Consider the following 22,345-nt stretch of genomic DNA (forward strand, 5'->3'; position numbering starts at 1 on the left):
TCAAAAACAGTATACAAAGACAGCAGATATATATATGTATATGCTGCATAAAACAACGTACACCCGTCATTGTTACCACTCACAATCTCACACAGCTTTCTGTAATTCACCCACATGTTGCTAAGTGCTTTGATGCATTAATGTTATTGACCTGAAACGGCACGTCCAACTTTATTATCTAACTTCATTTCACAACATGCATGAGACCAGCTGACAACCAGTTAAGCAATTTCTCGTCTTCCTCTCAGGCACAACTGAAAGAATGCTTACTGAAGGAGGAGTAGGTAAGAATGGCTGAAAAATAGTTTTATAAAACATTATTAATTATTCAAAATAGATGTTTTAAATACTTTTCAAGATGACTGCTTTTAAAAGGACAACCGTGCTTCTTATTTGATTATAAGTCTGTTAAGGATTTAATGCTGTGATTGATGATATTGATGGAACAGACCATTTAATTTAAAGTAAGAAATAATGGGACGAAGAATGAGTTTCGAGCGACACTCAGGCAGTAAAATCTGACATTGAATAAACCTGCTCATTGACTTCCTTGAATGCTAATAAAATGGCAGAATGCACTGCAGTTGCAGTACTTTGCTTTTTAGAAAGCATATCAGTGGAGGATGACAGCCGGCTCTACTTCACTTCAAGGACAGTGGATATAAAGGCCCTTCGTTTTCCATTTGCTATACTGACTCCTTGACCGGGGGTAAGACACGGACTCCTGCATAAATACATGTTGGGTAAGATCTATAGTCTGCTGTCAAATTACTTTATATGCTCTCTTTTTGTGCAAATATTAAGCCATGCTGCCTGTTTGTGTAAACATGCTCAGCATTTTCCCTCGTAGTGATGGAGAATTTATAACAAAAATATCTCTGTATGTTTACAAGGGAGGTATTATTTTCCTATTCTTCACCGTGGCAACAATTGTGTCTCGCTGCGGGATCACTAATTTCCTCTTGATTGCACACGCTACACTTAAGAAACCCTAACTTACTATTTGCCCCTCCACGTGAAGCTTTTCCCTGATGTAATAAAACATTCTCATCCTTTTATTTATCAGCCTTTACCTCCACATCTTTACCATCCAAGATGGTAATTTTTACAACTGATGTGTGAGTTCTGGCTGACAAGTCCTGTGCAGCTCTCCACATCTGAAACAGATAACCCCACAATATCAGAGCTGGTGTCAAGGTTAATGTTGTGATACTCATAATAAAAGAACAAGACAAGACAAAACAAAACAAACAGTCCTGTTGATGCAGCCATTTATTCTTCCTTTTCGAGCCAGTTTGCTTCTCTCTATCTTTTAATCTTCACTGTGACCAATAAATAAACGTGTTTGTTACAGTTTGCATCAACAGTCATATTTTTGGCTATAAAATCATATGTCTGAGCAAAGAACTGCTAATGATTATTAATTTTCATGATGATTTGATTCGTATTTTCTCTGTTAATGTCATACCTTTGTAACGACAAGCCGGCATGCTGTTCTTCAAACACTCTTTTTTTGTCCAACAGCTCAAAAACTCACCAATTTAATAAGAAACATCAATTGGTGAATCATTTTCACTTGAAAAATGAGTCACTGACTAATTAGTAAAAGCTGTACCTTTCAAACATTTTGTGTCCAAGAGACACCCAAAGGGCAAGCCAAAATTTCAAGGCACACCTGTGGTCACATCTGTGCCATCAGACATATCATCGGTTTCACACGAAAAGCAATCTGTTCCCTCCTACCCAGTGTTTCTAATTCTCCTCACTATCCATCAGGACGCTTAACTTGTCACGCTGCAATAACTGCACAAACATTTGAGGCAGAGTCTATTTTTTACATAATAGATTTTTCCTCTGTATTTGCACCAATCCCTAAGGCACAATATTGTTGAAGTATTTAAACAATTAATGATTAAAACAAACTGTACATTAATGACAACAAGAGGTTGAATAAAATAGGAAAAATAAACCACATTGTAGAAATGCACTTACACATAAAGTAATTGCCTCTCATGTAAGTCTAGTACATCTATTAGCAGTCCACACAGACCTATCCATAACTGCGCAAAGGTCAAGCAAATCAATAGACCAATAGCTGAATAACGTCAACACTACTTGGCAATTCAGTATTCTACTTGTGTGCAACCACGAGAGAACAAAAAGGGCAGCAGCTACCAAACCAAAAATTCAGGGAATGCATGTCTAGCAAGACGTCTCCTCTGGGCAAAACAACGATGCTCTAAAGTGCCTCTTTAATTCATTAGCAACAGCTGTATGCCAAGTATGCCACTTTAGGTAATAGGACTTGCTCATGTCTGCTCTTTTTAAAAAAAATTTACAACAGACTTTCATTAAGACAGACGTGCTGACTTGAAAACTCCTTTTCATTTACAGCAGTGACTTGGGATTTAAGTAGCTGAATCACCTCACTGCAATAAATAAACACTTTCCTCCGATTCAGTTATTTTCTACGATCTCCTCCTCCGTGATAACGCCTCTCCAGGCATAACAGTTTGGAGTACTAGCTTTTAGTGGATGCTCCTATTTTATCTAAATAAACATTAACAGAAGGCTTTGATGAAACCCGGCAGTCTTTCTTATTTTCTTTTTGAGAATTCAGCATCCCTTGATACAATATTAACAATGAATCAGAAGAATCAAGTCAACCAGATGCACATAGAGTACCTTGCAAATATATGGATAATATGAAGTACAAACTTGCACTGATTATTTCCAAGTCGGAATTTGACGGTTCCCAAGATTAATATTTTGAAACGATTTAAAAAAAAAAAATTGGCCTTGAGGGCCTTGGCCTTGGATTAAATTACCTCTGTGAAGCTGTCGGGGCCGCATTCTATACCTCTGAAGTTACACTCCAGTAGCATTTCGTCCATGCGATGTCGAGTGCGGTTGTAGAACTCATCCATACTGAAGCGAGAGCCCAGCGGGCGGTCTGGCTCTGGAGCCAGGGGAAATCCTGGTGCCATGCCTTCTTCAAAGCCCAGAAGAGGACCCATAAAGATCAGGTCACTGTAGCTCAGTTGAGACTTTCGTATGAAGTTGTAGTTACATATAGTTACAGCGGGAAAGGTCATATTGTTTGCCACTCTTTCGTCAAGCATTGTAATATAATCATATTGGAAGTAGTATATAACCCTGTCAACTACTTGATACATGAAAGCAGACAGTGCTAAGGTGAAGACCAGTGCCCACAAACCCTGGCGAAAACTAAACTTATTGTCCTCCACAAACACGTGGTTAGCTCCGTGAAGCGAGCAATTGCCAAAAAAAGTGGCGAGGTCATCTACATCGCTAACATTATCCTCCTCATCAGTGCAATCATCTACCTGACTACACCTATCCAGGCATTCCTGAGAGTCTCCATCACTATAATGTTTCTTTACCCGCTTGTAGTGGTCGTCAAAACCATCGCTACCATATCCCCTGCTAGGTTCGTCATCAGCAGAAAAGGAGATGGTGCACATAATTCGGAGCGGCATGGTGAAAGCAGTGAATCAATAAAGCTGAAGCCAGAAGTCTAAGTCCTTAAAAAACTCCCAAAATACTGAAACAATGAAATGATTCAAGAAGAAAAGTATTTGTTATTTGGCTACTGATTCAAAAAACACTGAGCTAATAGGACAAATATGGTCCCAAAAGTCATAACAACTCCTGAATCAAAGCGAACAAACAATCTAAGCACTCTGGTTTCTGCCATCCACACCCATTCAGAGATGAAGTGAGATGCCTTGCTTGGGTTTGTCCTTTTGTCTTGGGGGCAGATCCAACCCTTAGACAATTTCGAAAGAGTGAAGAAAAAAGAGAGGAAGAAGAGGACGGAGGAGGAGGCTAAAGAAGGTGAAGCCACGAGAAGTATAGGACACAGAATACTCCCGCTGGGCCCGGCTACAGGTCACTGTGCTGGGGCAGAGTTTCACCATTTACAGGAAAAAAAAGGAAGTGTTGATGCAATGGGAGAGAGAAAATGTAAGAGCTAAAGCACTGAATAGGCTGATAAAGTTTTGCTGATTGCACTGTTTGGACTGAACTCACTCATCCTCTGAAAATACAATGATCTCAGCACAATTGTGTAATCAAACGGAAATAATACCTAGGTATTATAGATACAGCACAACTGCAGCTAAGCAAAGAGTCAGTCATTAGAATATGCAGTGCAGAGATCAGTGGGATTGCAGTAGGATTTGTGTTTGTGATGAGCTTTAAACCAAATCAAGATTTTAATAAAAGAAAAGAGAAAGGCACGATGCCGCTAATGTGTAAATGCTCCTTTAAGAACAATTTGAGTGAGAAGGTAGGCAGTTTACGTCTGATTCCAGCTCAAGAAATTAGCAAACACCAAGGAGAGAAGTCAAGGAATTTAATCAAGACTTCAATTTGCCCATTGTTATTTCAATCTAATGCCTCATTTTATCAACAGATCTTACTCAAATTACATACCCCCACGTAGCTGCAAGCAGTTCTGTGGAAAGCAGATTAACTGAAAGCAAATATGTAGAAGTCGTGAAGAGAGAGCGAGAGAAAAAACATCTCAGATGGAGGCTCGCATTATTGAATATGGTGATGAATGCAGATTCCCAGAGGTGGTGTTGGTTGTGATATGAAAAGGAAGTGTATGAGACCGAGCCATCTGTATTGATCCACCTCCATTAGACAACTGAGATTATTTTCAGAAACACGTTGGTGCCGGAAAATGAAATGGTAGATGCATTTAGGGGGATGACAGCACACTTTACAATAAAAACCTACACCTAATGGTACCACAGGATACTTCAAAGGAATAGACACACTAAACCTCTAAAACCAATGCAAAACACATTACCTCAAAGGATTTGTTGCGTAACGCCTTACCGTAATGTGCCGGTCTGATTTAATTGGAGGAAATGTAAATATCAAGTGAACAGTGTGGATAAGGAACAAGACTTCTGTGAAGACTGTCTAAAGAAAAAAAAAAAAAAACAAACCCCCAAACTACTGATGATAAGAGAGCAAACCACAAAGAGTTGCAGCTTTATGCAGGAGGTTGCTTGACACAGCAGACCCTGATGGGCTGTGGTTCTTGAATATTTATTAATGATCACTAGATAGCCTCCGGTATCAAACCTGACCTAACAAGAAGGTCGTGGAGCTCCTCCAGCTGAAGTCTCTGGGCATTCAGTGAAGTACTGCAGCATGAATATTCACAAACACTAACGCCTTAGATTTGGAACGAAATGCTAAGTTGTGAAACTGTGGAGAAAATTAAATTGTGCAACAGCAGTGCAGTGACCCTTTGGATAAAATAAGTTGAGCGAGTACATGCCTCGTGTGCCAAAATATTTTAATTACTCTGTCTACATCAGTATAGCCACACTGACAGAGTTACAATAAATCTGTGTTTGTTCTGGCGACTATGCTTTCCTCAAAATGGATACATCTTGATTGTCTGGCTCCATTTTTCACCATTTGTTTCACCTTTTATGTCGTTTTATTCCTTCATGTTTATGAAATCCACTAGAGGGCAACAGCAGCACATCTCATCCTGTAGATGTTCCTCAGGGCTTAAGATGTCATCACAAAGCATCAGAAAACTCGATTGGCAACATTTTAAGAGCATGAAGATACAAACTGTGAAGCCTAAAGTAATTTTTATTTATCTTTTACATTTTTAGATCGATGCCATTCCTTGGATTATCTGCTTACTTTCTCTTTGTGAGATTTTAACTGGAATAGCTCAAATGTAACAACGCTCCAGCTAAATTTCTCCGAATGAACGAACGAACAGGTTCAGTGGTTGGCCAATATATGGGGCACAGTTGAAATCTGATTTTAAACCTTTGGGGCTTGTTATTTCACTGCTCCATCTCTCCACATTTCTTCTTGTCTCTTGTGCATTACATTTCTAAAATAATTCTTAAAAAGATACCTCTCATTCTGAGATTTTGTTTTTCTAACTTTCACTTTTCAGGGAAACCAACTCTATGTTTTCACAAATGACAACAAAACATAAACATTTCCATACATTCTTGCGTCAGGTCAAAAGATGGCAGTGTTGAGGTGCGAGTGTTCGCTGTCACTGCTACAGTATACACCCCTGGGGTAGGATTTCAACAAGGCCGTGCATTTCACCATTGTCGGAGTGAGAAGAGCGCAGGGCAGATGAGAGGAGAGGTTTTAATGCTCCCTTTCAAGTTCCTCTCACCAGCTCCGCTTACAGCTAGGATCGACCTGGCGTTGCCATGGATACATCGTAGCCGTCAGCAAGAGAGGATGCACAAAGCCCATTACTCAGAACATACATAGTCGCACATGTACACACATGGACTCACACATGCAGAGAAACATACCCGCTTTAAAAAAATACCCCAAAACAGAGAAAACATGAAGCAGTGAAAATATCTGCACTTTCGTTTCCTTTACACACACACACACACACACACACACACACACACACACACACACACACACTCGTTTTCATATCTTCGTGAGGACATCTAATTGACATAATGCTTTAATAGTCACTTACCCAAACCTTAACCATCCAAACCTAACCTAACCATAACTTAGTTGCAACACTGACACCAAAATCACATTTTGAGCCTTCAAACTCATGGGGATGGGCATTTTGTCCCCATAACTGACTGCGGTCCCCACAAGTATAGTGCCATGCCAATTTTCTGTCCTCATAAAGATGTCTACACATGTGTACACACACATACACACACACACACAAACTGACAGACTGAACTGATGTCTGAGTTCTGATAATTTATGTAAACCTTATTAATCTGACTTTAGTCAGGATTTGAAGAGAGGAGGGGGAAGTCAAGATGACAAAATAAAGATATCACAAAAAAGAGCTGACACACCAAAGCAACAGTATTACTTGCTCAGAGGCAGTGTTCAATCAATATCCGAGTATTCATATTCCTGCTTTATTGTCAGATTCAATGGATTCGGCATGCGGAGGAAAAACAAAGAACGAGTAAACAAGAACCGAGCTGGTTCATTCCCACAAGATGCTGGGGCAGAGTGACGCCAAGGCCAAAGGCACTGATGCTGTTCTCTATAACACAATATTCTGTCTTCACCTTTCAGCTGGGGCGACTGCTATCTGAAAGAGATAGTGTTATTCGAAGAAGCTCCTCTGCTCGGAGGAAACAATATGGAGAGAACAATGACCTATTTTTTTTTAAGGGAGCTGCTGTTGCCAAACAACACATTTCTCATTTATAAAAGTGCAGAGGTGGTGAAAAGTAACCTCATGACCTGTCATACAGTACGACTCATAATAGGAAAATCAGCTCTGTGATAGACGGAGCTTGACTCACAATAGGAGAGAATGCAGTTTAGTCATGTTTACAGATAATGGCTTTTTTAAAAAGTCTCATGAGGCTAACACATGTCCTGCCATCGCTACCTATGATGGAAAACTCTAAAGATTCTTCCATTTCTTCATATTTTTCTTCCAAACGTCTTCCAGACTTTCTTGTATTGTTTTTAAAGTGGTCTCGACCAACCGTTCTCAGGGGTTTCTAAGATCTTTCAGAGTTTTTCTTTGGCAGCTTTTTCTCTCATTTTCAGTCCAGTTCTTGTGCCAGACTATTTTCAGAGGAACATTTTTTCGTTTGTTAATTCACTGAAGCACTGACCTATGACTCATTAAAGCATAAAAGCATCTAACTCAAGAGATGAACCAGTGTTGTTTCTATCCATTTCAATTGTGCCTTTGATACTTTGTTATCAGCAGCCTGTTGCAAAAAACTAATTTGTTGCTGTTTCTTTTGTTCAGTGTATGACAAATTCCAAAGATATGAAATGACAGTTTGACAGGCATAAAATAGTATTTTTGCATCTACAAGGTTATTACTAAAAAGCTACTGAAGCTTGAATGCTTGGCATATCTTAGCATGGTGTGACGTCTCTCCTGAAAAAATCAGAGTAATAAAAAGTTTGAGCGAACTGGACACAGCAATATATAAGAAGTGATAGACTTAAAGAACTATTTGCAGTTGATGAACAGTATCGCAAAGTAATTTTCTTGACACAGGACTTGAGAGATCATCCAGCCTTTTATCCAACACCTTAGTTACTGTTCAGCTAAGCCTCATCAGAAATGGTTTTAGTGGAAGAGTGTCGGTCGAAAAGTCATTTTTTCAGATGGCAAACAGGGAGAAAAGGGTGAGTTATGCCAAGTTACACAAGACCTGGATTGAAAACCAGTGTAAAAACGCTTGATGGAGTGTTGAATGCAAATGTGACATTTTTGGTTCAAGTTGTCATCAGTATATACAGAGGAGATCAGGAAAGAGGTAGAGCAGTGAGTGTCTACAGCCTGTCTGTGAAACACAGTGGGGCCCTCTGTGACAGTTTGAGACTTTATTCCACCCAGTGGTGTTGGAGATCTTGTCGAAATTGATGGAATTACGAACACAATAAAGTGACATCAGATTTTGATTCACCATGTAATACCATCTGGTGGCAACAGCTTCATGTTTCAGCATGAAAATGATCCCAAACAAACTGCTAATGCAGTAAAAGGATACCCGGATAGAAAAACACAGAGTGTAGCACCAAATACCTCTACATTACCGAGGCAGTGCGGGATCATCTTAACAGAGAAAGGAACAAAAGGGAGGCAGCCTCCAAAGAAGAGCTCTGAATGTGCTTCAAAATGACTGGAAAATTATTAATGAACAGTACTTACGAGAAAGCGTCATGTGTTGGAGAATAAATGTGGTCCTACCAAATGCTGACTTTCAAGCCCATTATACAAACTGTGTTTTGTTGTATATACTGTGTTTCTGTGTATATCTGGACATGTTTCAACAACTCAGGGCACCTATTTCCAATTTTCCTAACACAATCTAAAGAAATGAGAAAGGACTCAAGAGCTTTACACAGCATTGTAAAATACACATACATATTTTGGGAATTGTGTCTTTGGGTGTCTGAAAGTGAGAGTGGACGCAGTTTACTCACTACCTTCTGCTTTCAAGCGATGGCGAATCAGAAGAATGGTGACTTAAAGAAAGGTGGAATTAAAGGGAAAGGAGCTAAAATGGCTTGTTTTAACGAGTGGATTAAACGAGGCGAAGAACCAAGACCAAGTATAGGACAAATACGGATTATTTTAACCTGTAAATCAGGCAAAGCCACACTAATTGAATTAATGATAAAAAATAGAGAGGTGAAACCAAGCATGCCAGGTCTACTTTAAGTAAAATAAATAAAATGTATAGCAATAATAATCAAATATAGCGATTATGTGATTTGGCTACTACAGCAATAACTCAGAATAAATGCACTGAAGGCACCAAGCGAGAAGATTAAAGCAGCCTTTAGACAAAAGTCATAATAACACAATAATAATACATAACAAGCCGTGTCTTTTAAACCTGACGTCATCTAAGAGCAGATTCGGGGAGGTTGTAGATTCACTGGTGGCCTCACAATCACGGGTGCTGACTAATGAGCTTTTATGAGACGAAATGTGGGGAGCTGCTGTTTTTCAGTTTACTGCGCGTTTGGTTTTTCCATTCGACACGCTGGGCCAATCTCCCCGTTACAAAATCGTCAGTGTTTGAAAGTTGTTTTAGCATCAGGGAATTTTATTACACCTGCATACCAGATTTATTTTTCTGATTCAGCACACCTCCACACCTTTCTATATGAAAACCATGAAAATCAGACACTGTAGTCATTGGACAAACTAACTGTTACACAATTATAGGTCACTGAGTGTTTGCTTTGTAAAAAGGGTGTCTGTAACTGTTAGCATCTCTCTACTTCTGACCCAGTGTATTTTTCTGGCCTACAGAACCCTGTGGTATCACTGTCCCATCCTCCCACTCTCTTATTCTCTTTTGTGACTCACAGTTAGGAAACAAGACCACACAGTAACCTACAATGTTTGTGCCTCAAAAGTTTAGAGCAGGTGGAGCAGTCTGGAACAATCTGCTGCCTACATTTGTGCATTACTGCGGCGTATAAGCTCATCCTGGGTGTACAGTAACGATACATATTGAAAGTGAATATGTTACGTCCCCACATAAAATCTAGGCGACGCTGCTATTAACAATAACCAGGCAGGCCAAACAAAATAATGGAGGCCGCCGTCACTTAAGGGAAACCACCACTCAGTTAAGAACTACTCACAAAGAGCCACGCACGGTGGGGCTGGTCACACACAGCAGGCCTTTTTCCACACCTAGACCAGACTCACACTGACCAGCACAGAGCAAATCCACCAGAAGTCTCTCCCACCTCCACACTGCTCTTCTCCAGCTTATATCACCTCTGAGGGTAATTGGTGGTAAATGAGGGCAGATGAGCAGCAGGTGTGTCCTAAAAGGAGAAGGCAGGGGCAGAGAGAGACAGGGGAGGGGCAATAAAGGAGGAGGAGGAGAGGGAGAGGACAACACCACGCCCACACACTCCCACAGCCTCACAGGATGTAACAGAATGCATTCGACTAAGATGCAAAAGTTTGAGACTGTGAGAAGGCACAAATTGCCTTTCTGATCCAACCCACTGTGCCAAATCAAATACGAGGATCATCCACGAATAAGGGAGCAGCTGAAAGAAGCTTATTGTTTTTTATCAGAACATATTCACCTGCCAGTATATATATAGGAATCCATTTACATGAGCAAGTCTATTTCACTCTATGAAGTGAAGCAGGGAAAAAAGTGTAACATGGAAACTGTGGCTGCACGCACAAGTCTGCAACAGCCATGATGAAGGTGGAACACAATTCAGTTGAAGTCAATGTATATAGCCTGTAACAGCCCACAGCCCACCTCACTTTCGACACAGCATCAGTGCCAACTAAAGCCTTCAAAGAGAGGTCCCTTCTGGGTCTGAGTTCTACTTTCTTCTCACTATTTCTCTTCCCCTTCACCCCCTTCAGCTGCAGCTCCTCGGACTACACGCTGACAATGAAGCAATGCAGGCAACAAAGGAAGGAAGAGGTTGCTGCTCAGTGGACAATCTGAAGAGGGCTTTCATTGTGATGCAGACCCAAGTCAAAGACGCCGGCAAATATTTGTTCATACGAGAGCGAGCTCCATGTGGCAGTGACGGCCCTGCATTTCAAGTGGTGTTGATATTTATGACATGCTTGAAATTCACACGAGGTAGTGGAGGGTATCTAATAATGATATGCAGCTGGCAGCAGCCAGGCAGCCAAGTACTTGAAAAAAAAGACTAGACTGAAATGGACACAGACAAAGCTAAATTGTTAAGGTCGAGCAATTAGCGCTGGATTGAAGCTGTATATGGATGCCAGATGGGATTTTAACAGGAGCAGACAGTTGGAATCAATAAAGACATCATATGTTTGCTTTTAAAATCAATGGAATTCATAGAAGCACCAGCCTGTTCAGATCAAAGTCGAGAGTACGAGAGCCTCCTTTTCTCTCTGGTTTTGATTGACATATCAAACGTGAACGCAGCTGGGTCGGAGGGCAATAATTGTGGCTCACTGATTGTCTCGCTCTCTTTTTTGTGGCACCAGGTTCCCTCTGAATGTGATTATCACTTTAGGCTAACCCATTACCTCAGCGCTGAGGTCTCCTCTGTCTCCTGTTTCTCCTTTTCACCCATTTTGAGTCAGCCTGCGCTCGTTCTACGTCTGTTTGATTCATTCTGACTTTATCTCATCGCTCTCCTAGTTCTACCTTTCCCCGTCTGTGTCCCAGTGTTACAAAGATGAGTACCAGAGGGTAAGCAGGCTGCCTTTTAACACAAGAGCCAAGAGGCACGCAGTTATCAAGCAGAATGGTTTAAATATGTCACTTGGTGGCATTTTCATGAAGCCAATTCATCAGGACAGACCCAGAGTCACACAGCTTTGGGATCTCAAGGCTAATATCAGTGATTAGTCAGTCTGCGTTGAAGACCTCCATCTGCATCATTTCATAAGTACCAAGAAGTGCTTGTCAAACTCGCTCGGTATGCATGCATCTATTTAGTCCACACTAAAGCCTTTAAATAGCCAATCAGGCTTATTTTTGAGGTTATCTTGCATGTATGTCACATAAATATGCTGAGGTTGTGGTCTGAAAGTCGGGGGTATTTTCTCTGGCTCAGACATAATGTGTCCTCGACTGTCTTGCCATTACTGCCGTCTGACACCAATGCAAATAATTCACAGGAATTATGTGACAATCATGACATTTGCTGTCTTGCTTCCTTCCCAGATACGCAGCATTACTTTTTTTCAAAGTCTGGGAAAAATAATGTTAAAAACATTCAGCTAGAAACTCGGTTGTCAGCGAAAGATTTTCATTATGGTTGCTGAACAAATGTCATTAATTTCACACTGCTCTAAAATAAAACTTTAGTTGCTCAAAACTCAGTATGGATTGCGACTTAAATTTCCTTCAAGCGACACAGCATGAACACTCTTGGTTTTGCTCTGATTGAAAGGAGATGGTAGTGACTGAAGCCCTCAGAAACAGCAAGGAGTTAGCTTGGCAATATATTTTTTTTTCTCAAAATAACTCTGTGAAGTTTTCCCCAGCAGATTTTTTGGAAACCAATAAATTATGGAAAACTGCAAGTCTAACTCATTAATGCAGATTCACAGCTTTTCAAAAAATGCAGCCATTTCAGCTCAATAAACTCGTGGCAAATTGGATATATTCGAATGTTATCATACATATTCAGTTTAACCTTTTCTTTCCTCTTTTTTTTTCCCCTTTCTGTGGCCATTACTACAATAGCTGTCACCTACTGTTAAATCCATAAAATTGTTGGACAAAGACAAATCAAATAATCAATATGTGACTGAAATGCAGAGTTTGTTTGGGACTCACGGTCATTTTGACACATAGTCCTGCATTTTCACAGGATTAAAAGTAACTGGACAGACTAACAGAATTTTAAATACAAGGATTTAATACTTAGATGAGCATCATTGACTGTCAATTACTGCCTGAACCTATGGACATCACCAAATTAGATTTCCTCCATATTCACTGTGAAGAATGTATGATCATCATTGCAGCATTTTGGTTCAATCTTATCAGAAAATGTAGCCCTGTAGACTTTATAATTCATGCTGGTGCTAACTATCACCAGTCACATGATCAATAACTAGTGATCCGGTTCCACTGGCAACTTTACATGCCCATGCCGATACCATTATCTGTCTATTTGAAACAGAGCATAATGCGTTTTTTATCATTGTGGTGAAAGCTAATCTTGGTTTCATCTGTCCAAATATTTTTTTCAGAACTGTGCAGGGTCTTGTAGAATTTTAATCTGCCCTTCTTGTTCTTGAGTGTAACCTGTGGTTTGCACCTTATTTTACATTCATGAAGGCCTTGACTTGCCTTGACTGTAGACCTTAACAGTAATATGCCTACATCCTTGAGACTGGGTTTTTGACTCCACTGGATGCTGTGAAGTATCTAGTCTACTATCCAGTAATGAATTCTGTCATCTTTTGCAGTCTTTCAAGCCTTTTGGTTTTGCTGAGCTGGTCAGTGTATTCATTCTTTTAAACAATGACCGTGATAGTTGAATTTTTGCTATCTTGTTCACAGGTTTACTTTTTTTACACCTAAAGATATGCTTTGTTCTTTGGACCTTAAAAAAATACAAATTCAACACTGTGAATGGACTTCAGACATTATATCTGCTTTGTTTGTTATGAAACAACAAGGTAGCTGGTCACAAAACTGCTTGTCAGTCTATTGTCCAATTAATTTCAAGCCTCTGAAAATGGAGAACTGTGCATAAAAATGACTGTAATTCCTAAACAGTTAATGCCAAATCTTTGTAAAACCACTTAAATGATAACTGACAGCCTGCACTTCACTCAGATATTGACTGTTTGATTTAAATCCGTAACTACAAAAACTGTGTTGTTGCGACACAGAGAGAACTTTATGAGGTCATATTGAGTGCTTGGCAGATGGTGCAGGTAATTATTTGCACATTTTTGCAGTTGTAATGCAAATGAAGTATGAAAAAACACAAGATTGGAAAACCAACAAGAACAATAAACATTACAATTAAAATAAAAAAATTCCACTAAATCTTTAGAAATTTCTGTTCGACTCTATCGCCACTGACTTTAATGATAACACAGTAACACCATTATGTCAGCTGCTAAAATTATCATTGTGTGAGTCAGAGTCAGAGCTCAGCAGTCATCAGCTCGCGCTGGCACTCAGTTTAATCACTCGTGAGCTGGAACACACAATGCTGCTTAAACCAAGGCCAGAGAGCAAGCGAGGCAGGACACAGATATTGTGGGGCACATCAGTGTTCAACACATCAATGCATTTTTGAAAGCAAGCACGTGCATGCTGTAAAAAAGCAGTGAGGGTGACATGTGGAAACACACATGTAACAACTACTCCAACACTGCCACAAAATGTGCAGCCAACAAACATTTTCTCCTTTTCCACTTCCATTCTGCCATAGATGATGGGCTGTCAACTGAGGCCAGATTCAGCTGTTGCAATCACACATGAATATCTCAGTGTAAGGAAGCAGTGCATCTGTGTACCCAGTTTAGTATTCTGCACCTCAGGAGAGCAGGAGCAAGGTAGGGGAAACTGGTGGGGAAAAAAGGGAAGGAGGGAGGCCTGTGGGGAGCAAAAGCAGTGTGAGGGAGAAGGTGGGAGCTAGATGCTTCAGCTTGGATCTATTTGTCATGTCAGATAATATGACAAGTGCTCCAAGGAGGAGTTTATAGTAACTAGATTATTGAGGGTACCTCAATTTATTTGCAAGACTTAGAGAGCCAACACTCACAGGAGCTTGACACACTCATCACAATTTAAAACAAGATTGGATTTCGTTCATTTGCTAACTGGATTATATTGTATCTTCTAGTAAAATGAAAAATTTGTCTAGGACGTGGATGGTTTGGCTAATTGGGGTAGCAACAGCCACCGTTTTTGATCTCTGCAGCTCCACAAAGAGGTTGTTAAGCAGCCTTGGACCTGAAGGCTTTTATATTCTAACTCCCCCAGCTATCCATCCATCTATCAGGGTGATCACTAATCAGCATGTTGCGTTACAGGATCTACTATCTTTAAAACATTATGCCAGGTCCTAAATTTGCATGTCTTGCAGAAGGCATATCAATTTCCCTAAGCAGGTGGGTGGAAGGTTTGAGTCATATTTTAATCATGTCACGGTCTGCGGAGACAGGCCGTGCGGTGGTATCTGTGATGGACCCAGGTGCGTACACAAGTGAGTAGACGGGAGTGAACTTAACAGAAAGCGAGCCTTTATTATGGCTGAAGACGAAGTGTACAAACAAAGCAGGGAATAGCGTGACTAAACTAGACTATAACTAAACTGGGAAAACTAATACTGTGACAAACTAAGAAGACTCAGAGACTATGATGATCACTGCAAAGACTGACCGTGAAAACATGGAGGTGAGAACACAGACGACGCGACACACAGGGGAGAATAAACCTAAATGCAGTGAACAAAGAACACCAGACTCTTTCAAAATAAAACAGGAAACACAGAGACATGAAGATAAATCGTGACATGACCTTAACATAACCACACAGACATGAAACATGACAGGTAGACGCACAAATCAGGGAGAGACGACAGAAACAAGAAATTAACTAGATCAAAAATGGATACAAAAATACATAAAACTCAAACACTGGATCACACGACCCAGCCCGTGACAAATCAACAAACCTCTGTGTCCTAATGAGGCTATCCCTGTACAGCTGTTTGTTCTTCTAAATCTAACTTCTAGGCATGCCTCAGACTGTCATGTATCGCTGTGCGGCAGGCAGGAGTTGGACCCAAAATGCAGACACTCAGGCACGAGGTTTAAACACAAAGAACTCAGCTTTATTTGCTGGCGGGAGAAAGGCGTACAAAGTAAACTAAACTGGAAACTCAAACTAAACTCACAAACTAAACTCACAAGGGAGACACAGGGCGATCCACACAGCAAGAGGGACGACACGACACTGACTCAGAGAAACACGGGGTTTAAATACAATGGGAAGTAACGAGGGGAATGAGACACAGAAGGAGAGCACAGCTGGGGGAAATCAGAACTGACGAGACAGGGAGCAAAGTAGGATACACTCACATGAGACACAGACCTTCAAAGTAAAACAGGAAGACGCAAACTAGACTAGGAGAGACAGAGCAACTAAGAAACAGACAATACCAACAACAAAGAGACACAGAGGGGAGCTACTAAATACTCAGAACTAAACAGAATACAAGAAAACCAAACTAAAGAATAAGCTGGGACAACCAAGTGAACTAAGAACATAATACAAAAATCACAGAGGCACAAGAAACTCAAAACACTGGGTCACTGACCCAGGACCGTGACACAGACAAAAAAACAGCATCATAAAATGGAAATATGGTGGGAAGTTGACAAGGGAATAGTTGTGCTTTAATTGCATTTACATTCAGTATGAGAGGAAAACAGAAAAGAAATGCAGGGTAACTTGAGCAATTGAAAAACAATTAAAAAAAGGTATTAAAAGAGTTAGGCTTGTTGCCAAGAATTCAGTTATTAAGAGAGAAACGTGTTACGCTTTCATTATATCCTTCACCATTAAAAAAATGAAAGCATACACTGCTTACAGCGACATATCCAAAGAGTGATCAAATATCTTCTGGAGGATGTCCAAAGAATTAATGTGATATTTAATACTTTACATTTACCCCCTCAGCCTTGTACATGGTGAAAAGATTAGAGAGCCATCAACTGGTGAAGATTAGTATCTGGACAGGTGCTGACAGGCGCTCACTATATGAGATCTCCCTATCCCAAATAAGGGCCTAGCGGCTGATTAGAAGGGGGCAAAATCAATACGCCCTTCTCGTTCCCATGCTCAGCTGGAGTACGAGGCACCGGAAGAGGGTCAATGATTTAGCGCACCTCTTGCCGAAGGAAATTAATAAACATGAGAGTGCAAGGTTGTGCTGTGGCATGTATGCCGTTTTTACATCAGAGAAGTGAGAATGATGGGAAAAGTTAATTCAGGCAGCTGAGACAGCTAACACTGAAAGATGGAAGGTCACTTCTATTTCATTATGGCAGAGTAATGTTTCTCCTCTTTGGTGCTGCTGCTCTCTTGCCATCTCACTCTCTCACTTTGCTGATGTATTTTAAAAATCATTTTTAATTTCTTTTTGCTCAAAGTGTTTGGCCACGACATGTTCAAACATGTTTCTGTTCACACGGGCAATCAGTGTTATATAGGATAAAAACAGACATAAAAAATACATGTGTGTGGATTTACATCAAATGAAGGGAAGAGAATAAAACTTAAAAAAAAAAAGAAAGAAAAAGAGTACTTTCAGAGTAAAACCACATGGTATCTACATCAACAAGGGGCAGTCATTAAACTATGTCCCGAGGAGCTGCAGTGACAGCCTCAAGTAGTTTGGTATTATACCTCCATGCCCAATTTACAAACCAGATGATGTTTGCATCACAGCGGAGAAATTCCTCCGTGAAAACACAGCTTAGGGAAGAAAAGCATCCTCTGTTATCTTAACGATAAGGACAGCGCTACTTGCATCTTCGTTATTTTTTTCTTTTTCTAGTTTTTCTTCCGCCTCTAGAGTAAGCTCCTTATGCGGTATGTTTTTCTCCCACTGGATAAAGGATCTGAGAGCCGAAAATTGGTCATATTTTGTTTACGCTTTATTTCACCAATCTTACTGATTCAAGGCTTATGTAGATTTTGATTTACCCAACCAACCTCTACGTTAACAAGACTGTTTTTCCAGTATGTCTCTGCACTATATTATTTATGTAAGGAAATAAACTTATTGTACTCCTCTGAACTTTAAGACACTTAAGGGGAATAAATCCTGCATTTAAGGGATAGTGTCTCAGTCCTCTTTGATAAATGCTGCAGGCTGCTACCTGGCTGGATTAAATAAATTCAAAGAGGAAAAAAAGGACATACTGTATGGGGAGTCACAGTTCATTAGAGCTCTGTGCTGAGAAAGCTGGAAATTATAGAGAAGGTAGCTGCAGTGGGGCCCAAATATAAAGTCAACCAAACGAAAAACCCAAGCATCTTTTCCATCAAGTGGTGTAAAGCCGGTGTTAACCACCAACTTTCAAGTGAATGACTCTGGGAAGCTACTTTGATGTAGTTGACGAGGAGCCAGTAATGAGGTGGTTGACTTTGCTCTCGCTGGAGCCCTACACCTCCCGAAACCTTTTCTCTGCTAATCAAATGACTGCAAGTCAGTATGCTGACAATGTGCTGATGTGTATGTGTAAATACTGTTGGGGGGGTGACATCAGCCTCCTGCAAATCATTGAGTCATTTTCTGGGAAGATCTGAGTGATGTTATTTAGGAAATTGCCACTGCAGTATACTTAAGCCACACATTTGTCACTAACCTGCTCCAGTTGAATTTCAGGAATAATGTTTTGCATGAATCAGTGCTTTAGCCCTCAAACAAATTGATCGTAAGTAAATTCTAGTTATTGTTCTAGAATTTATGGGATGACCAGAGATGTTATATAACATAACAATCTTAAACAATCTTGAATAAAAATCTAGTATATATATATATATATATATATATATATATATATATATATATATATATATATATGTATTTTTACCACTAACGATGCTGCTTGTCCAGCGCCCAGTCGCAAAGATTTAATGAATGTCCAAAATGAGAAACATAGAAGCCAGGTATGTCACTTCAAGTGCATTTTTTACCTACATTTTCTGTGTTCATAGTTCCATCTGTTTTGACAAGATCTCCAAAACCACTGGTTAAAATGTGGCCCCAAACCATGACAGAGGTGCCCAGTTAAGCCCAGCTCTTGTATAATTTACCTCAGCATTTTCTCTCTTTTCACTTCCTTAAGTGAAAAGAGGCATGCTTTCACTCAACCATTTCTGATGAAGCTTCAGGAATTAGTAGATGGATCACCTGAAAGGCCAGAAGCATCGCTCAGGTACTGTGTCAAGTTTTTCCTGATTTTTTCTTTTCCTGTTTCTCAGGACAAAACTTTTAGATACGGTTTATGTGCTGTAAAAAAGTTTTTGAGCCTGTCACTTCTTTGTTTTGTCCTCCACTTGTTCAATTCCTGCAGTTTTCTAAGGACATTCTGCACATCATATTGAATTATGCCGGGTTTCTGGGTAACAGTTCTTTGAGAATCACCTTACTGATAGAAACTACTATTTTATGCCTGTCAAAAGGTGTTGTTTCTGGGTTGTCTGTGTTAGATTAAACTAAAGAACGGGAAACAAATTATGTGTTTTTGTGACAAGCTGCTAGTAACAAAGTGCCTAAAGATACAATTTAAAAATATGTATTTTTTATTTGTCTATTGTGTGAAGTGGATCATCCCTTGAAAAGGCACCTAACTTTTTTCTTTTGTGCTTTAATGATTTATAGGTTAGTTCTGCAAGAAAATTTAGGTTTTAAAATATGACTTAATTTATTAAGGAACTAAACCTATCCAAATCTCACCCTATGTGAAAAAGGTAATTGCCTACTAAACCTAATAACTGGTTGTGCCACCCTTGGCAGCAATCAGGTGTTTGCAATAACTGGTGAACATCATTTCACATTGCTGTGGAGGAATTCTTTGCAATTACTTTTTCACACAGGGCTAGGTAGGTTTGGATAGTTTTATTCCCTAAATAGCGTCTTGTTTTATCTGTCTGTCTATCTATTTTATTTAAATTAAAATACATACATTTCCACCAAATACTGATAAATTCCCTGCAAGCAACAGATACTGCACTGAAAGCACCCAGCTTCTCGTCCCTTGCTGTTGTTTGACTAGAACAAGCAAAAACAAAAAAAATAAAAGTTCTTCATTCCAGATAGTGAATTATAGTAAATAGCTGGCCAGGGTTATTTTCACCTTTGTCATTGTGACAGCATGGCCAGTTCTTCCTTTTGGCACAGATGAGCTTTGTTAACCCAAACAAAAAGGCAAACGCTAAGAACGGGAAGTTACTGTGCTCTTCAGAGCTGCAGCTGACACTTATTAGTACTGTTTATTTTCACAAACAGCTAATCTACAATTTTCCTGAGTCTGTAGATGCCATAATTACATATTACAATTTTCATTTTCTGGCCAACTAACATGAAATTAACTAATGTATAATAGAAAGAAGAAGTATATACTTGGAATAGGAAAATATTTACTTACATACTCTTGTTGAATGTTTTCTTTTCACTTTATACTTTAGAGTTTCTTTAAAAATACTGATATAATGTGCATCTTTCACCATTTTGGCACCCTTGACAGCATGACTGAATAAAAATGAGACACTGGAATGTGAAAAGGGGACAAAACAGCACATTTGCTTTTATTTTAGACATCTTAATTTAAAACCAGAAAGTGCATGCACTGTAACTGAAATGTGCTTGAAACAAATGGTAGAAGAACAAAGGGTAAGAAGACAGATTGCAATGTTCTTTGTTACAGCTGCTCTCTGCTTATTTTTTTTGACTCTGCTGTCAGTTTACATGGTATCAGATATGGGTCACATCCTGGAATAGACACAATCAGTCATCCAAAATAAAGCAATTCAGAATCAAGCAGGAAAGACTATAGCATGAATGTGGTCTTAGTAACAAAGATGACTTCATGCTCTTAGCTTATGGTGCAATTGTGACAGTAAATGTTATAAGTCATGTTCAAAATAACCAGTTAGAAATTCCTACCAGTCACAGAAGAGAGTTTATTGCTAATGAAAGTAAATTGTATCCCTGTGCTTTGAAAAAATGAGCAAGAAGGCCGTTAGTCTTTGCTGTTTTATTTAATCCTTGTCAAAACCACTATTAACCAGCAGACACCTTAAAGAACAAAACTTGTTTTTTCTTTTTTTCCAGCCTTAAAGTGGCGCCGTGAGAGGAACTGAAAGACTGTGATTAAACAGAAACACAGTAATTGATATTCCTTGCAGGACCCAAGGGCTCTGCCAAACGAGAGATGGGGGAAGACGGAGAAGAGGCGAAAAAACGGAAATGTATTACTCAACGTCAGTAATGACCATAAACATATAAATCACAGGGAACTGAGGCCGTTACTGAGAAAATGAATCAGGCTCTGCTTTGAGGCGGAAGGTTGAAGGGAGCACATGAGAGATGAATGCAGGGATGAAGGAACGGAAGAAGCGAGGAAATGAAGGGAAACTCGCAGACTCCAACAACACTGCTCTGCAGCGCGTCCACTGGTGCTATATCACAACTCACTTACAATTACTCAAATCCAGGCACAGTATTTTTTCTTAATGACCAAAGCTTGATATATAAACCTTATAGGCACGCCACAATAGAACCCTATATGTTTTCATGACACTGCAGGACACACCTAAGATTTAAGAGCAGCCATCCGGACGAACAGTTCAACCTCAATCAGCTCGAGAGCAGCAAGTCGATCATGATTTCCTGGCTTAAAAAAAAAAGATCAATGGTGTTAATGACCAGTTTGACTTTGTCTCAATTCACATGAGAAAACAAGGACACATATAAGCAGGGCACCACTCTTACTCAGCATCTCTGGTGTTCTGTCAGTGTTACAGTTACAACAAAGAAAGACAATTATTGTTTCCACAATTCATTTTAATTTCTCAATAGTTTTATTTTTTATCCAGTGATCAGCTTCAACTTGGTAAGGGTATGGACATTTTTTCAAGCAGCGGTTAAACTGAGAAAGAGATTCAATCCGAAATTTAATGACACTCAGGTCTGCAGCGAAAGATATTTTCTGCTTTCAATCAATCTATTCTTTATCAATTAAGATCACAAATATTAAATACTACATAAAATAAAATAGTCCTTTTTACTAAACTAAAATATTGAATTTACTATTACGAACATGCTTGTTAAGATAATCCTTGATTCTAAATTGCCAATAGGTGTGCGTGCGAGTGATTGTCTGTCACTGTGTGTCAACCTTGCAATAAGCTGGAGGCCTGGTGTACCCCGCCTTTCACCCTGTGACAGCTGGGCCAAGTTCCAGCCCATCCCAGCTGTCAGAGGGTAAAAGTCCCATCCCAACCCCCAAACCAAATTATATTCCACATAATTACGCATGTGCATTTTAATGGCACCATTTAAATACTGAAGTATTTTTTGAAATGTATGTATTTTTTTTATTATAGCATATATTTTAACCGGGTACTGATTACAACATTATTATTTATTATTCATAATATTTTAATGCTTTAAATAATATGAATAGTTTTAAATTCACTGGCTGCTCATTGATTTGTCCAGTGAAGCTGAAATCCTTCAATATGTGCTGCAAAGTTTTCTGTCAGTGAAGAGAGCGGTGTCCTTTGCTGCGGTCTGCTGGGGGAGCACCATCAGGACTAGT

At 39.6% G+C, this 22,345-nt stretch overlaps 1 protein-coding gene across 2 annotated transcripts in view; it reads right to left on the bottom strand.

Moving 5' to 3' along the window:
• Positions 1–22,345, bottom strand: part of asic1b (acid sensing ion channel subunit 1b) — a 178,052-nt gene that overhangs the window by 51,062 nt on the left and 104,645 nt on the right. The window contains exon 1 of one of the 2 annotated variants that reach the window (XM_087840988.1): positions 2,829–3,715. The exons of the other annotated variant lie outside the window; for it this stretch is intronic. Coding sequence (XP_087697114.1) covers positions 2,829–3,500 — 672 coding nt within the window. The 5' untranslated portion in view covers positions 3,501–3,715. Of the gene's footprint in view, positions 1–2,828; positions 3,716–22,345 lie in introns of those variants that run through there. 2 annotated transcript variants of the gene reach the window in all.

The sequence above is a fragment of the Neolamprologus brichardi genome, chromosome 5 (genome assembly GCF_056152115.1).
Source record: "Neolamprologus brichardi isolate AB-2024 chromosome 5, ASM5615211v1, whole genome shotgun sequence".
Lineage (NCBI taxonomy): Eukaryota > Metazoa > Chordata > Actinopteri > Cichliformes > Cichlidae > Neolamprologus > Neolamprologus brichardi.